The sequence below is a fragment of the Pan paniscus genome, chromosome 18, assembly GCF_029289425.2.
Source record: "Pan paniscus chromosome 18, NHGRI_mPanPan1-v2.0_pri, whole genome shotgun sequence".
Lineage (NCBI taxonomy): Eukaryota > Metazoa > Chordata > Mammalia > Primates > Hominidae > Pan > Pan paniscus.
In genome coordinates this window covers 4270761-4288706 of record NC_073267.2, presented here as the reverse complement: position 1 = coordinate 4288706, position 17946 = coordinate 4270761, and the positions used below count along the sequence as shown (strand labels likewise).

At 44.1% G+C, this 17946-nt stretch overlaps 1 protein-coding gene across 6 annotated transcripts in view; it reads left to right on the top strand.

Annotated features, from left to right (window-relative positions):
- The window catches only part of CREBBP (CREB binding protein), a 153981-nt gene that overhangs the window by 116624 nt on the left and 19411 nt on the right, over nt 1-17946 (top strand). For 3 of the 6 annotated variants that reach the window (XM_008968016.5, XM_034939696.3, XM_063598312.1), the window contains 5 exons: nt 4956-5074; nt 5877-6116; nt 6549-6637; nt 12111-12191; nt 14235-14291. In XM_008968016.5, coding sequence (XP_008966264.4) covers nt 4956-5074; nt 5877-6116; nt 6549-6637; nt 12111-12191; nt 14235-14291 — 586 coding nt within the window. Of the gene's footprint in view, nt 1-4955; nt 5075-5876; nt 6117-6548; nt 6638-12080; nt 12192-14234; nt 14292-17946 lie in introns of all 6 variants that reach the window. The other 3 variants (XM_034939695.3, XM_034939693.3, XM_034939692.3) reach the window with 1 other exon arrangement.

The window sequence follows — 17946 nt, the reverse complement described above, 5'->3', positions numbered from 1 at the left end:
AGGTTGCAGTGAGCCGAGATTATGCTACTGCACTCCAGCCTGGGCAACAGAGTGAGACTCCTTCTCAAAAAAAAAAAAAAAAAAAGATTGCTTTTTTCCCATCTGTGCAGATGTCCAACATAGTGCAAAAGGCAAATGATAATTTAGTGTTATAAAAATTGTTTCAGGCCGGGCGCAGTGGCTCACACCTGTAATCCCAACACTTTGGGAAGCTGAGGCGGGTGGATCACCTGAGGTCAGGAGTTCCAGACCAGCCTGGCCAACATGGCGAAACCCCGTCTCTACTAAAAATACAAAAATTAGTCGGGCCTGGTGGCGCATGCCTGTAATCCCAACTACTCAGGAGGCTGAGGCAGAAGAATCACTTGAACCCAGGAGGCGGCCAGAGGTTGCAGTGAGCTGAGATCGTGCCATTGCACTCCAGCCTGGGCAACAAGAGAGAAACTTCGTCTCAAAACAAAATTGTTTCAGGCTGGGCTTTGGGGTTCACACCTGCAATTCCAGCACTTTTGGAGGCTGAGGTGGGAAGATCACTTGAGGCCCAGAGTTCAAGACCAGCCTGGGCAACATGGTGAGACCCTGTCTCTGTAGAAAAAAATAAGAAAATAGCTGGTTATGGTGGTGCATGCTTATAGTCCCTCATGCTACTCATGAGGCTGAATTAGGAGGGTTGCTTGAGCCTAGGAGGTCAAGTTTGCCTGCAGTGGGCTGTGGTTACGCTAGTGCACTCCAGAAGACCTCGTCTCAAAAAAAAAAAATTGGTTTCAGTTTTGGTGAAATAATTTTCATCCTACAGCACATAGAAGGGCCTAGGGCAGTGCTATAACTTGAGCACCTAAAATGTGACCAGGGTGGCCGGGCGTGGTGGCTCACCCCTATAATCACAGCACTTTGGGAGGCCGAGGCGGGCGGATCACGAGGTCAGGAGATCGAGACCATCCTGGCTAATACAGTGAAACCCTGTCTCTACTAAAAGTACAAAAAATTAGCCAGCCATGGTAACAGGCGCCTGTAGTCCCAGCGACTCGGGAGGCTGAGGCAGGAGAATGGCATGAACCTGGGAGGCGGAGCTTGCAGTGAGCCGAGATCGCGCCACTGCACTCCAGCCTGGGCAACAGAGCAAGACTGCGTCTCAAAAAAATAAAAATGTGACCAGGGTGACCGAGGAACTGAGTTTTTTATTTTTTGTAATATTATTCATTTGGTAAAATTTCAGTAGTCACAGGGGCTGGGGACTGCGATATGAGACAGCAGCCTCCAAGGGCTCGAGAGCCGCGTTTTTGGGAGATGCTGGTGCGCTGCAACAGCCCTGCCGCGTGGAGCAGGTCCTCGGGCCAGAGGAGGGGAGCAGCGCAGTTCACATACACTCCTGACTTCACTTCTGCACATATGGGATCTTCTTACAGAAAGGTGCTGGTGAAGACAGGAGTCTGAAAATGCTCTCCTCGGCCAGGCACCGTGGCTCACGCCTGTAATCCCAGCACTTTGGGGGCCAAGATTGCACCACTGCACTCCAGCCTGGGTGACAGAGCGAGACTCCATCTCAAAAAAAAAAAAAAAAAGGAAAGAAAATGCTCTCCTCAGCACGGAATTTGAATAGTTATTTAATGAATGAATAAATGATCTACCAAAGTGACACTTGTTTCAGGCCCTGTCACTCCCGATTACCACTGGGGCGGTGACAGGGTCTGCAGGCCTTCTCCGTGCAGAGGCCCAGTGATCCACGCTGTGGGCTTTGTGCGTCCTGAGGCCTCTGTTACCACTCCTCAGTGCTGCCACTGTGGCACGGAGGCAGCTACAGATCCTATATAAACGAATGAGCACAGCTATGTGCCAATAAAGCTGTATTTTTGGAGACTAACACTTGAATTTTGTGTGATTTTCACATGTCATGAAATAGTATTCTTTTCTTTTTCTTCTGCCAAACATTAAACAATGTGAAATCCATTGTTAGCTCTTGGGCCATACAGAAAAGCAAGCAGCTGGCCACATTTGGCCTCTTGGTCATAATTTGCCAACCCCTCATTCAGAGAAATCAAAAGGCTATTCGTTACATAATTGTTTTCTCATAAAGAGTTATTCAAAGACTAGCAAATGCTGCTTCGTCTGTGCATAAAACAGAAGAAAGGAGTTAGTGGGAAGCAAGGCTGTGTGTTTCCGACACTTCCCACTGTGAAGGGTACGTTTGCACCCTGGACCAGGCCTTTGCACCTTCAAGTGCTGGGGACCGGGTGCGTGAGGATTGCTGCGTCGGGGTTTTTACCTGGTTGCCCGGACCTCAGGCTGCTGTCGGAGGTCTGAAGCAGCCACGTGCCCTGGAGAGGAGGCGGTGTCTGCGGAGGTTGGTCAAGAGTCTGGATCCTGGGCTCTGATGGGAATGAGCCCTGAGGCATGTTCTTGGTGCGCCTGTTTTCATCTCTAAAGTGAGCCTGTTAAACACATGGGTTTTTCCTTCCAACTTTTAACTTTTGCTTTCACCAGTTAGGAATCAGATAGCGCTTTCCAGAATTTGTCAAGTTAGACCATCCCCACCCCACACAGAATTGATGGCAGGTCCATGTACCTGATGCTTGCCGCTTCCCAACTGGAACTTTAAATGTTTACCATATTTTAATCTGATTTTTAAATTACAGTTTACCACTTACCTGTTGTAAGAAATCTTTTCAGCCGGGCATGGTGGCTCACACCTGTAATCCCAGCACTTTGGGAGGCTGAGGCAAGCAGATCACATCACCTGAGGTCAGGAGTTCGAGACCAGCCTGACCAACATGGAGAAACCCAGTCTCTACTAAAAATACAAAATTAGCTGGGTGTGGTGGTGCATGCCTGTAATCCCAACTACTCGGAAGGCTGAGGCAGGAGAATCGCTTGAACCCGGGAGGCGGAGATTGCAGTGAGCCAAGATCACGCCATTGCACTCCAGCCTAGACAACAAGAGCGAAACTCCGTCTCAAAAAAAACAAATCTTTTCAAGATACAAAAAACAGACCAGGCCCAGTGGCTCACACCTATAATGTTATTGCTTTGAGAGGCTGAGGCAGGAGAATCACTTGAGGCCGAGAGTTCAATACCAGCCTGGGCAACATAGTGATATCACAAGATCACTTGAGCCCAGGAGTTTGCAGCTACAGTGGCTATGATGGCGCCACTACATTGCCCTCCAGCCTGGGCGTTGGAGCAAGACTCTGTCTCTAAAAATATAAAATGAGATGGGCATGATGGCTGGGTACAGTGGCTCATGCCTGTAATCCCAGCACTTTGGAAAGCCAGGGCGGGTAGATCATTTGAGGTCAAGAGTTTGAGACCAACCTGGCCAACATGATGAAACCCCATCCTCTACTAAAAATTACAAAAATCAGCTGGGCGTGGTGGTGGGCACCTGTAATCCCAGCTACTCGGGAGGCTGAGGCAGGAGAATCACTTGAACTCAGGAGGCAGAGGTTGCCGTGAGCCGAGATCGTACCACTGCACTCCAGCCTGGGTGACAGAGCAAGACTCTGTCTCAAAAAAAAAAAAAAAAAAAAAAAAACCTGGGCATGATAGCTTAGTGCCCGTAATCTCAGCACTTTGGAAGGCTGAGGCAGGGGGAGCGCTTGAGCTCAGGAGTTCGAGACCAGCTTGGACAACATAGTGAGACCTCATCTCCATAAAAAATTTAAAAATGAGTCAGGCATGGTAGCACACACCTATAGTCCCAGTTACTCCTGAGGCTGAGGCAGGAGGATGGCTTGAGCCTGGGAGGTTGAAGCTGCAGTGAGCTGAGATGATGCCATTGTCCCCCAACCTGGGCAACAGAGTGCGACCTTGTCTCAAAAATAATAATTAAATTAAAAATTAAAGAACACCAAGAAAAAATACATCACTTATAAGCTAAGGCATCAGAATGCCTGAGACATCTTTGCCTCCAGTTTCTTCTCTGTGTGAGTGAACATGAGCCAGGTGGGGTCGTGACACGCTGACTGCTGACTGGCCGGCCTCCCACACCGAACAGCTTCCCTGGCACCTGTTCCCATACTTGTTGAGAGTTTGTATGAATGTACCATCTTGAATGTATTTGGCAGCCAGTATTTTATGTTTGTATTAGTGAAAGCAAAGAGTGTAGTAGGCAGTAAGGTGGCTGAGGGGTTGGAGAAATTGGCATTAGTAAATGTGGGAGTAAGCAATATGAAACTTTTTATAAAAATGCTTTATTTTGTAGCTCTATTACTATTTACATTTATGAGATTCAAAACCGTTTGTCTCCAGTGGCCTGAATTTAATTTAGCCAAGGATAAAAAACTTTCCTCAGAGGATCTTTTAAGGTCCCTTCCAATGAAATGGTCTTTTTTTTTTTTTTTTTTTTGGAGACAGAGTTTTGCTCTTGTCCAGGCTGGAGTGCAGTGGCGCAATCTCGGCTCACTGCAACCTCCGTCTCCTGGGTTCAAGCAATTTTCCTTTCTCACCCTCTCGAGTAGCAGGGCTTATAGGAACCGCCGACACACACCAGGCTAAATTTGTGTTTAGTAGAGACGAGGTTTCACTATGTTGGTCAGGCTGGTCTTGAACTCCTGACCTCAGGTGATCTGACCTCCTCAGTCTCCCAAAGTGCTGGGATTACATGTGTAAGCCACCATGCCCAGCCTGAAATGGCTTTATTTGCCACCCAGTTTGATGAATGAGACAGATTTGGGAGTTAGCTTTACTTTCTTTTTCCGCCAAGTTTTTAATGTTGGAAACCTTTCATGGAAGAAGCAAACTTCTCAGTGTTGTATTTTGCCTCACAAGCTGAACGCAGTTCTGACACTAGTGCGTTTTCAGAAGCTTTAGTCCTTAACGGTGATGGACGAGAGCCCCTCGAGTGCCTTAGGAGCATCGTGGCTGGGATGTCACAGCAGCCAGGATTCCGTTTTAAATGTGAGGTAGGAGGGATCTGAGCACCTTTTACAAAGTGTCTTTTCTTGATGTTTTCTCTGCAGTCTTTAAACCAGAGGAGTTACGCCAGGCCCTCATGCCAACCCTAGAAGCACTGTATCGACAGGACCCAGAGTCATTACCTTTCCGGCAGCCTGTAGATCCCCAGCTCCTCGGAATTCCAGTAAGTTAATTCATAAAAATAGATTATAACTTTGCTGGTGTGACTTCTGAGTGTCCATTGTTTTATCTCTTGAAATTAGATAAAATAATCCCCCTGCCTTGAAGATTGTTCTCCTAATATAAAAAACTGTTGTCTGTTAACAGTTATCAGTGAAAGTGTTTATTTTGTTTGATTTCACCTGTCCATGAAGCCCTGGTCCTTGGAGGAGGGGTGCACTGAAGCAAGGGAAGCACATGCCCCTGAGACTTCACTTTATATTTGGGGCCTTGTGTCACTTTTGTCTGAAAGAATTTGTGAACATGAACTGTAAAAAAATATTTGGGCTTCTCTCTTTTATATTCCTGGATAGCCTTGCAAAGGCCATGGGGACTCAGCCGATTCTATGTAGCAGTCATTACTAGCTTTGTGTTTATATTTGTCTTGTAATTTCATTTTGCTTGCTAGGATCAACAGTGAATATCTAGAAATACACACTGTTTGATAAACTTGTTCACTATTTTAATTCAGTGGATTAAAGATCTATTTTTTAAATTTTTTGTTAGAAGTATCTTTTAACAATTTTTCTTTACTTTGCCTTTGGAGTATTATAATGTGATCATACCTGAAAATACTAATTACACTTTTAGTGAGTAAAATCAGTTGCGTCAGAGGTTATTTTCTGTTCATTTCCCATTTCTTACTGTTGGGAATGGAAGTTATTTTGGTGCTTTCTGTTTCTATTATTTTAAAACAAAGCTGCCAGATGAGACTGGCATTTGGATATTGGGGGATTCCCTATACTGAGACCATTTTTTTTTTTAAGGACTATTTTGACATCGTAAAGAATCCCATGGACCTCTCCACCATCAAGCGGAAGCTGGACACAGGGCAATACCAAGAGCCCTGGCAGTACGTGGACGACGTCTGGCTCATGTTCAACAATGCCTGGCTCTATAATCGCAAGACATCCCGAGTCTATAAGTTTTGCAGTAAGCTTGCAGAGGTCTTTGAGCAGGAAATTGACCCTGTCATGCAGTCCCTTGGATATTGCTGTGGACGCAAGGTACAGTTTTAAGTTTTTCCGGAAAGTGAATTTTCCTGGTTAATCCAGCCAGAGGGGTGTTATACTAATATGAGACCACGCCTGTATACTGGGAGTGCATATGTGCAATCTGCTGTCTGGTGACACAGTTGATGCCTGAAGCGATGTGATGGGTGATCAGAGCTGGGTGTACAGGCGCTTACTGAGGGAGGCCATGGGGAAGCGTTTCTGGCTGCCCCTCTCTGCCTGTCGTACCTGTCTGTAGTGAATGTCTCTTAGAGCCAGTTCTATCACATGCTATCCCAAAATGTCTTTAAAGCTACTAAAATTGTTAGAAAACTGTCTAATATACTAACAGAAATAATTTACTAGTCTCTATAGTAGACTAGAACATTATAGGACAGTAAATGGAATGTATTTTTATATAAAAGTATTTCTCCTTTATTTTTGCAGTATGAGTTTTCCCCACAGACTTTGTGCTGCTATGGGAAGCAGCTGTGTACCATTCCTCGCGATGCTGCCTACTACAGCTATCAGAATAGGTAAGCGTCAAGCAGCATCCTGCATTATGTCTTAGGGCAAGGCACGTTCATCTGGTTATAGTTCGTGTACATTATTTCTTCCCTGAAGTTCCAATAAAAAGTGGCCCAATTTCAGGCCGGGTGTGGTGGCTCACGCCTGTAATCCCAGCACTTTGGGAGGCTGAGGTGGGAGAATCACTTGAGCCCAGGAGTTATGTTATCAGCCTTGGCGACATAGAGAGACCCCCATCTCTATTTGAAAAGAAAAAAAAAGAGAAAAAGTGGCTCGGTTTCAGTGTCTTGTTAGTCACTTAGGCCTATGGCCTCTTAGTTAGTTATAAAGCATACTTTTACAGTGTAAAAACTGTAACCTCAGAGCCAAGTCTTGCCGTACTACTTGGATTAGGTACGTTATTTCTTCAGCCATGCCCGTTCTAAAACGCAGCCCTAGAAGCAAGCGTCTGAAGTTGAGAGTAACTCTGATAAAGGTTGGCATGCCTTTTTCAAGATGTTCATAGAGTAGAAAATGTGGATTTTACTATTCTACCTGCAAATATTTGCCTGGTAATTTGGCCTGATCAGTCTCATGGAAAGACTTGCACGAGTGCTACTTCCTTTAAGGCAGAGGAAAAGGGTCCATGATCTTTATTTTTAAATTTTACACCAGCAGCACGATACAAAATGAGATCTGGTGTTTTAATTGAGTTCAAGAATGTGATTCTCTTGCCTCCTATTAATGGCCTCCTATTATAAGATGGCCATTTCAGGGTTTTGTGAGTGGTGGATCTGCTTAAGAAATACTTGCCATTCTTTTGGAATATGAAGATGGCTAAAGAATAGATCTCCTGTCTTAAAATAGGTAGAGAGTGAAAATAGTATTTTTTGTTGTGGTTTCCCACAAAATACAGCTTGCGTAGTTTTGGAGTTGTTTGAGAAGTCAGCTTATCTGTACTGCAGCGTGTAAGTGTCCATGTGCCGCCGCAGTGTGAGCGCACCATGCGTGGAGGCACAGGTCAGGAATCCTGCTCAAACTGTGACGTTGCCTCTATTTTATGAGCCAGCAGCTGGATTCTCTGTGGCCAAGATAGAGGTTTGTGCCTGTTCTTTGTCTTTAGGTTCAAATAATAAGCGTCAACAGTGGGGTTTGGCGTTTTTTATTATTTTACTCTCGTTTGGTCAGAGTAATTATGTCCTATACTTCAAAGAAGACAGAAGGCTTTTTGTTATCTGTTCACAGGCCTGAAAATTTTGGAGTTTTATGGTTATGTGTTTTAATTCTTCTATTTTTTTAAAAAAATCCATATTCAAGATAAGTAATAACTCCCATCAAAATCCTATTTAAAAAAAAAATCCTTTTGACACAAAAATGTCTCAAAAAAGGTTCCTAAGCCTTTTCTATTAGGAATAAGCCTGGCCTGCTTATTCCTAATACTGTTCAGTGTAGTGAAACACTGGTGCAAGGGGGAAGGACAGACCCTAAACTGCATCCCTGCTAGAAGTGCAGCGTGTGCAATTGTCCTGCTGAAAATAGTTTAACATTCAGAGTCTGATTTCCATCTCAACTTCCCCTTTATCAGTAGAAACATTTTATGACCAAGTTTAAAATGATACCATAGCCCCTTCCTAATGGGATCTCTCCCATAGTGACTTGCTGCTCTTTTGGAAGTTCTGGCCACTCCTTTTATGCTTTTAGCCCCATGACCTTCAGCAGACCCCATGATGTATTAATGTATTAAGCTTAGCCTTGTCTGTGATACAGACAATAGCGTCTTCCCTCGCAGCCTCATTTTGTCAAGTCCTCAATGATGAAATAATGAATAGGAATGCACTTTAAAAACCATTTGTGCCAAGCAAAATAAAGTTAATGATATCTTAAGAGAAAGGTTAATATTAACTACACCCAGAAAAATGCCACCCCTGCTACGCTGCCCAACACAGTTTTGGTCTAGAAGGAAGGTAGATTGTTTACCACTGTCTCTAAAGTGTTGTGGGGCCTGTTCCTGGGTCCGTTGGTACCCTGCCTTTGCTGATTTGCACAGATTTTGGTCTTTTACATTGAGAGCAATTAAAGTTACATGGAATTGGTAGGATCAAAGAGTCATTGATGGCATATAAAGTCATTGATGGCATGAAAGTTCTGAAACGTCTAATTTTATTTCTGTATAGAACTTCATTTTTACTAAACAGAAGTAATGTATTTTTAAGAGTGGAAATGCAAATAAAGGAGTTCCATTTTATTAGTGATAATTTTTAAAGCGTAGGCGTAGCGTTCCTCAGCCGATCACAGGCATGCTCTCTAGAACAGTGTATCTGAGTAGGTTAGCATATTATCATCCTAAGAAAGCAGTGGCCTGATTCTGTAACAAATACTTTAACTGCTTATGTTTTTATTTTCAACTTTGACTATTTATGAACACTGCAGTGTTCTTATGAATAATTGTCTTGGCACTTGTAGTCCTAAACTGGGCACTTAGAACAATAAAAAATCCTACAGATCATTTAAACAAGTGAAACCCTAATATATAAGTGAGCGTATGGTTACATTTTCACTTGTTTTCATACTTTGCAAATTTGAAAGTAACTCATGTTGGAAAAACTGTTCTTTAGCTTTCCCAGTTAGTATCTGTAGATAATATAAGTATTATCTATAGATATCCCAGTAATATGTACTGATATGGTACTTAAAACAATCTGCATTTGAAAACTTAGTCCATATATTAAATTACCCTTACAGATAAACTATGCAGTTACATTGTACTAACTTTAGCAACCCTGAAATGCATCATCACTGGATTATGTGAAGTATTTCTCCTTTGCAATTCCATATTCATCAAGCTGCTTCCTTCACACCAGGCAAAATGTCATCTAGGCGCTTCAGTTGAAAAGTGAATTTCTAAATCTTTATGTGTTTCCAGGGAGAATAAAGTGTGGACTAGGTAAGAAGGTAGGGGCAGTCTGGCAATAACATCTATCACTCATTGACTGCCAGGGTTGCTTTAGCTGATTTTACTAGTTGGGAGTGACTGCTCCCTTTTCTGTGTGTTGTCTTCCTCTCTCAGAACAGTAATAAAGTGAAGCCACGGGCCCCTCTTCCTCCCCTTCTTAAACACGAACAGGCTAAATTGTCCGTTTCTCCAGCAGTTTTGAGGCAGACAAGGAGTCTGTTGATATGCTTTGCCTCCCCGGTTCTGATCCTGGGATTTTCCAGGGTGGGAGTCAGTCATACAGGAAGAGCCTCAGTTTCCCAGCCACTGCATGGGCTGCCATTCCACCACCAGTGCCTCCCTCTGTGTCACTTTCCTCGGTGGGAAAAGATGGGTTTATGGTTCTTGTTTCCTGGATGTTGCTGGGCTTGCTGTCCTTAAATAAAAGCAAAGGATTTCTCCAGGATTTTAAAACCATTTAGACTCACCTGTGATTACGGTGGGAGTTTCATTTCAGAATGTCTTGAACAGTCCCTTCTAGTTGGCCATAGTTCTGCGTGTTTGATTGTATCATGAATGGGGCACTCAATTAGGAGTTTTACTTATAAAAGGGAAGTATTGGGGATTGAGGGAATGTCTTTTTTGTGTATTGTTTTGGTTGCCACTGAATTGGTTTATAGTTTCTGTACTTTAATTCCTTCTTGCCAGTGATGACCATACCCTCCTGCACACGGAAGTTCTTCTCCATACAGGATTTTAGGATATTTACAAAATAGTGAATGGCCAGAATATTGCTATAGTTCATTCAGGGAAAAAAAAATACATATTGAAAGAAAAACATTAATCTGCCTCTTGCCTGTCAGAGTGTTAAATCCTGACATAATTTATTAATTGAGTTAGTGCCAAATAAATTAGTCCCAGCAAGAAACCTTCATTAATCTAGTGAATCTGTCATGTTCCTCATCAACCAAACACAAAAAATTGGCTCACCTTGAGATGTGCATGCACTGAAGTTGTATGCCTTAAATTTTGCTGTATGTGTGTGGCTAGTGAAATACAACAGACAAAATGCTCAATGTATTGAATTCAGACTAGATTTGGGACTTGTGGGGGACCTGTCCTAGTGGTAGTGAACTGGGCACACGGTGGCCCACGCCTCAGTCTTCTGTAGCCGTGTGAGTGCGCAAGTGAGTGAGACTGCAGCTGCCGCGTCCCATTCTGCACTTGGTGGTTCAGCCTGGCGCTCGAGTCCTGTCGCACTGTTTTTAATACTAATCCTTCCTGGCATCTTGTAGACATAGTTTTGAGCACTAAACCGCATTCGTGCTGCCGTCGCTACCTGACACTCATTCTTCTCGCTTGTGTGATCCACCTCCACCCGCTTGTTTATTTTTACGGTATTCTTGTGTACTCATCTTGTTTTATGCAGCATCAGCCTGCATTTCTGTTGATTTCTCATTTATGTCCTTTCCAAACATTTAGTAGTTTTTATTTTAATTGTTTGTATTTGATAGCTTGAGCCCGGGCTCTATATTGTCTTACAAGAAATTGGGGTGATGGATAATTTCTCAAATGCAGATTGTTCTTTAAAGATTAACTCTAAATTCACTTAACTTGGATTGCCCCCAAGTCAGAACAGTCATTCGCTAAGTCTTTCAGATTGATGAATGATTGGTCCCAGTACCAAAAATGTCAAATCAAAGCTTAGAATTGAATTTTCAAAGATTGTTCATGGATTTACATATATTGTATTTCTTATACAATATATCACATTTCTTACTCTGTATATTCATATTGATAAATGGGTGGAAAGTCTTTGACCCTGACTGCATTTATGTTAAATGTTTGTCTAGAATATGGATTTGGTTTCATTTGTATTGTTACACAATTATTAACTGAATGATTAACATGAAAAAAAAAACAGGAAAAAATTAAAATCAGTTCTGGGTGCTCAGCATTTTCATACATTTAAAGATCTGGCTTAATACCGGAAATAAAATCTCTGAATTGCTGTCAAGCATAAATTTTCCATTTTGAAAAATAAAGCTATTTCAGTTTAAATTGCTTTTTTAAGGCCTTTTGTCAGACTGTTTTGTTCAAGTAAATTTTTCCATCTCAAACCCTGGAGTTATATTTGACTTTCTCTGAGTAAGAACAAAATTCAGATTCCTAAATTTGGGCTCCATGCAATTCTAGTATTAACAACTCCTTGAAAACATTTGCCTCTTGGAGCCGGACCGAGCCTGTCGTTGTTAGTGATGATGGCCTGTGATGTGTGCAATGAGACCGAATGCTAATCAATGCTTTGCCTTGGCTTTCTGCTCTGTGTTGTCTTGGTGTCTGCGTCTTACCTCTGTGTCTGTGCTATTTGTTCCCTTCCCTGTTTTCTAATCCTGCCTTTCCCCACCTGCCCCCTGTTCCTTTCATTGTCCTCACTGACCCATCAATCAACCAACAACGCCCCCCCTTCGTCGTGGTGCTCTGCCCTGCTCTGATTGGTGGCTTCGTTGCTTGGGTGGCTGTGTGTTATGATGGACCAGTTCACCCAAGTATGGCCTTCTTGCTGACAGGTATCATTTCTGTGAGAAGTGTTTCACAGAGATCCAGGGCGAGAATGTGACCCTGGGTGACGACCCTTCACAGCCCCAGACGTAAGTACCGTCCTGTCATTTTCTCTGGGGTGAGGGAGGGTGACCTTAAATTGTTTTTTCCTCTTACCAATGACTATAAGGAAGGTACCAGTGCCATTTTGACTTCCTTGCAGTGTTTTTTGGTTTTTTGTTTTTGAGACAGGTTCTCATTCTGTCACCTGGGTGGTGTGCAGTGGCACTATCTCGACTCACTGCAGCCTTGGCCTCTTGGGTTCAAGCGATCCTCCTTTCTCAGCCTCTCAAGTAGCTGGGATTACAGGTGCACGCCACCATACCCAGCTAATTTTTTTGTATTTTTTGTAGAGACGAGGTCTCGCCATGTTGCCCAGGCTAGTCTCAAACTCCTAGACTGAAGCACAATCCACCTGCCTGGGCCTTCCAAAGTGCTGGGATTACAGTCTGTTGTGTTGTGGGGTTTGTTTCATATTAACTATGATCACATTTAATTTGAATATGTGTATACGTATACATTTACACTGAAAAATGTGTTTTGGCTGAACCACAGTGCCACCTCTGCCTTTATCATTCAAGGCGGTGGTACTGTGGCCTACCACTGGAGACCACTGGTCTCTCTTGACCTTGGTCTGTCTTTTTTTCTAAAATAATTGCTTTTTCCTAGTGGTTCCATTTTGGGGAATTATAAATGTTCTTTATTTTAATTTTTTTTTTGAAATGGAGTCTCACTGTTGTTACCCAGGCTGGTCTTGAACTCTTGCCTCAAGCAGTCCTCCTGCCTTGGCCTTCCAAAGTGCTGGGGCCACCATGCCCGACCATGTAAATTTTCAGTTATACCTGAGAAACCAGGTATCCCCATTTGCAGAACTGGCAGTAGCAAAAAATGAGTTTGGTGTACATGCCCTGCCCTTTACATTTAGTTTATCTCCACTTAAACCTCCATCCTTTCAGTTACTGAAGTCTAATCCAGATTAATGGATTCCAGTGTTCTCCAACCCCATTTTTTGGCCTAAAGTCTAAATGTGTTTCCTTCCTTCACTAGTGCTTTACCTGTTGTTTACCAGCTCCAAAGTGGATGGGTATGACTTTGTTAGTTCACTCCTGCACAGGGTTAAACTTGTATTTCCAGTGTTTATTATCCGGCAGAGTTACCTTTGAGTGTTAGAATGGCCACTGTGTGGCAAGAAAAAGCAGATGCACAAATTGTGTTATCAACTCATTTCTATACTTAAATAACTAAAAACCTGCCAGCCACCCACCACATCTGCCCAGGTCTGCCGTTCCCTCTTTTCGTCAGACTGAGTTCCCCAGTCTTCCATGATTCCTACCACCCTACCACAGTGTGACTTCCCCCAACAGAAAGGAAGGCTTTGCCACGGGAGCTTTTTCCAGCAGTGTAGGCACTTACGCTCTACCATTTTCTTTGTTCAAATGCAGAAAAAACCTAACTTGTAAGACAAACAAACCAAAATGACTGAAATTCTACATTTTCCATTTATTTCCCTTGTCATCCTAATTCTCTTTAGTCTAGTTGTGTGATTAATAATTGGATTGTTGCCTGAGCAACATAGTGAGACCCCATCTCTACAAAAAATAAAAAAAACTTAACAGGGCGTGGTGGTTTGTACCTGTAGTCCCAGCTACTCAGAACCGGGGTGAGTTTGAGTTCAGCCTTGGCAACATAATGAGACCCCCATCTCCACAAAAAATCAAAAAATTAGCCAGTCATGGTGGTGCATGCCTATAGTCCCAGCTACCCAGGAGGATCACTTGAGCCTAGGAGGTTAAGGCTGCAGTGAGCCATGATCACGCCACTGCACTCCAGCCTGGGCAACAGAGCAAGACCTTGTCTCTGAAAAAACAGAAAGAAAAGAAATGAGAGTGGAATATGTAGAAAAAGACATTGTAGTGTTCTGCGAAATTAAATTTTCTGTTCATTCCGTTATTACATGTACTTGAGATTTTAAGGGGCCATCATGTCTTTTTGTTTGAAGAACTAGTTACAAAATAACATTCCAGAGACCCTATAGTTTATACTCAACAGATAAATTTTAGTTAATAAAACATGTTTTCTTATTTTAAAACAAGGACAATTTCAAAGGATCAGTTTGAAAAGAAGAAAAATGACACCTTAGACCCCGAACCGTAAGTATATAGCTATTTCTTTTTTACTTTCAGTTTTGGTTTGAAATCGGTAAAGTTACTCCTTATGGAGTGGGTTGTGGGTAAAAACATTGGAAATATGTTGCCGTAAGTGGAATTTCTGGTGTGAGGTTATCTTTTAGGTATAGATTCCTTTTAAACTTAAACAAAATATGTATGTCTCTGTAACATGTACTCTAGTTACTGGATTTTAACAATGATAAGATTAAATGGATGTTTTAGTTCTATGAGAACCTCTCTAATAATTTGGTCATGGGTGTCTTTAAGAAGCCATTTAGCATGAATCTTTAGAGACCAAAGGTAGGAGTATTTGGTGGGGGTAGTACTAGTAGTATCGTTTAAAGGGAAATACCAGAAAGAAAACCTCTTGGAAACTGCTTTCTCAAATAATGTAAAGCTTGGCACATGTTCTTGCCATTGTTAAGCACTTTTTTTGTTGTTGTTTTTGTTTTGTTTTGTTTTTTGAGACAGTCTCGCTCTGTCCCCCAGGCTGGAGTGCAGTGGCATGATCTCGGCTCACTGCAGGCTCTGCCTCCCGGGTTCACGCCATTCTCCTGCCTCAGCCTCCCGAGTAGCTGGGACTACAGGCGCCCACCACCACGCCTGGCTAATTTTTTGTATTTTTAGTAGAGACAGGGTTTCATTGTGTTAGCCAGGATGGTCTCGATCTCCTCACCTCAGGTGATGTGCCTGTCTCGGCCTCCCAAAGTGCTGGGATTCCAGGCGTGAGCCACCGCGCCCAGCCCTGTTAAGCACTTTTCTACAGTGATGAGTGAGAGTGCTGCATTTGCTAACCTTGCTTCATAACAGCCCTTAAAGAGACTTCAGATTTTTTTCAGTGTGGTAGCCTCTTCCCAGGTCCCCAGTGTAAAGTTCTGAGGGCACTCCAAATTGGCATGGCGATACTGGCTATTTTTTGTCCCCACGGTGAGCACAGGCTCCAGGAGCGTTGGCTACTTGGGAAATGTGGGCTGTGACTCAGCCAAGGCAAGAAACAGATCCTGCTCTCCCTATCCTGACCCTCTCCAGGGAAGCCAGTGGCTAGAGTGGCAAGCACAGATTTCTACCCAGGCCACCTCTGGAAACCCAGCTTGACTTTTGGCAGGTTACTTCATCTCTACCAGCACATGGTACACAGACAGGACGATGATGTGAAATCCTAGAGCTGTAGTCTTGGCGAGATGCCAGGGCAGAGCGCCCACCCCTCTCATGACCATCGGATTGTTTTTCCTGACTTTCCACCTTTCTTTTCACATTGTGTCTTTCTCTCCTTGGCTTTATAGTTTCATTGTTATTTATGTCTACTTTTCTTTCCTTTTTTTTTCTCCCCCTGAGACAAGTCTTGCTCTGTCCCCCAGGCTGGAGTGCAGTGGCGCGATCTCGGCTCACTGCAGCCTCCGCCTCCCAGATTCAAGCAATTTTCTGCCTTGGCCTCCCAAGTGGCTGGGATTACAGGTGCCCGCCACCACACCCAGCTAACTTTATGTATGTATGTATGTATGTATTTATTTATTTATTTTTATTTTTGAGATGGAGTTTCACTCTTGTTGCCCAGGCTGGAGTGCAATGGCACAATCTCAGCTCACTGCAACCTCTGTCTCCCGGGTTCAAGCGATTCTCCTGCCTCAGCCTCCCGAGTAGCTGGGATTACAGGCATGTGCCACCACACCTGGCTAATTTTTTTGTATTTTTAGTAGAGACGGGGTTTCACCATGTTAGCCAGGATGGTCTCGATCTCCTGACCTCGTGATCCACCCGCCTCGGCCTCTCAAAGTGCTGGGATTACAGGTGTGAGCCACCGCACCCAGCCTGTATTTTTAGTAGAGACGAGGTTTCACCATCTTGACCAGGCTGGTCTTGAACTCCTGACCTCGTGATCCACCCACCTCGGCCTCCCAAAGTGCTGGGATTACAGGCGTGAGCCACTGTGCCCGGCCAATTTACATCTACTTTTTAACTTCAAAATATATTACATTCAAGTAGTAGGTGCCAGGCAGAGGGAACACATGGATGAGTGAAGGGGTCTCTTTCCTGCTGGTTGTAGTCTAGAGAAACAGCTGGGTAATGGCACAGCCTGCAGCAGGAGACAGTACAAGTGAGTCCCAGACAGAAGGGACCCTGCCTGGGCAGAGCGGCATCACCACAGTTGCGCCTGGTTTCCTGGACAAGGTGACGTTTACATTGAAGCTGCAGAGCATTCTAGAAACAAAGGCATGAAAGAACACAGGTTGCTCAATAAAACTACAAGGCCCCTAGAGTGGGTGGTTGGTAGGCAGAGGTTAACTTCATGAAGGGCCATTACACTGTCTCTTGACGTTTAGACTTTATCCTATAATGTGCTGAGGAGGTTTTGAAGAATAGCATTGGTTCTAGTGTAAGAGGATCATCTTTGGTCTATGAGGTGAACTGAACAGAAGAGGAGAAGACATTGTTCTGTAGTAGAGAAATTAGTTAAGAGACACAAAGCAGGAGAAGGCAAGAAGCTGAAACCCCAATTAAAGCAAGAGCTTTTGGAGCCAGGCAGGGGGGCTTGCTGGGGGACTGAGGGAAGGGGAGACATCTAGTTGGCCCATAATAATTGGGAGTGGGAGAAAGGGGGAAATTCAAAATGGATGTCATGGGGTCTAGAATATGCAGTGTTTTGTTTGTTTGGATTTTGTTTGTTGTTTTTGAAACAGGGTCTTGCTGTGTCACCCAGGTTGGAGTGCAGTGGTGCAGTCATAGCTCACTGCAGCCACAACCTCCCAGACCCAAGCAGTCCTCCCAGCTCAGCCTTCTAAGTAACTGGGACTACAGGCACACACCACCATGCCCAGCTAATTTTTAAATTTTTTGTAGAGACGGGGTCTCCATATTTTACCCAGGCTGGTCTCAAACTCCCAGTAAAGCAATCCTTCCACCCCAGCCTCTCCACATGCTAGGATTACAGGTGTGAGCCACTGCACCTGTCCCCAGTGTAGTTTTGGGGGGCACTCCTTTCCCCTGACATGGGAGGGAAGAGTTGAGAGCAGGGGACCTTTGGAGACGGCACAGGAAGTGAGGAAGTTCTTGGCCGCAACCTTTGAAATTCTTAGCGTTGGGGATGAGCTCAGTGGCTGAGTTGTCAAAGACAGAGCTTGTGGAGGATAAGCACTGGAGGAAAGGAGTGCAGATTCAGAGCAGCTGCCACGTGGAAGGGAGAGGTAGCCAGACAGAGCCAGGCTGTCAGAGAGTGCCATAGGACCATGAACGGGTGCCGCCATTTTTGTGTGTGTGTTTTTTTTTCACAGTTCTGTGTGTGTGTCTTTTCTTTCCCTCCAGCAGACTGGGCAGAGAAGCCAGATGAGGGTAGACCCATGGCTGAGGGCTTGCATAGCACGTGCAATGGACAGATTAAGGGGACAAGGGCAGGGGCACACTGTAGAGGAGCTGTAGCTCAAAGCTCAGGAGCACACAGGGAATCACATTACTCACCAGTCCCTTCAGCCCCTCCTCGGAGGTATGCATTGTGGTGGCAGCAAGGGAGGGAGCTGACAAAAACCCAAGGTCTTGACCTCAAAATGTCATCTTGGCATTTAAGATTCCTGGGTTGAGGCGGTTCCTGGGGGTGACGGAGCCCTGGTGGGCCGTGGTTGTGGGCTGCCGTAGAACAGTGTGG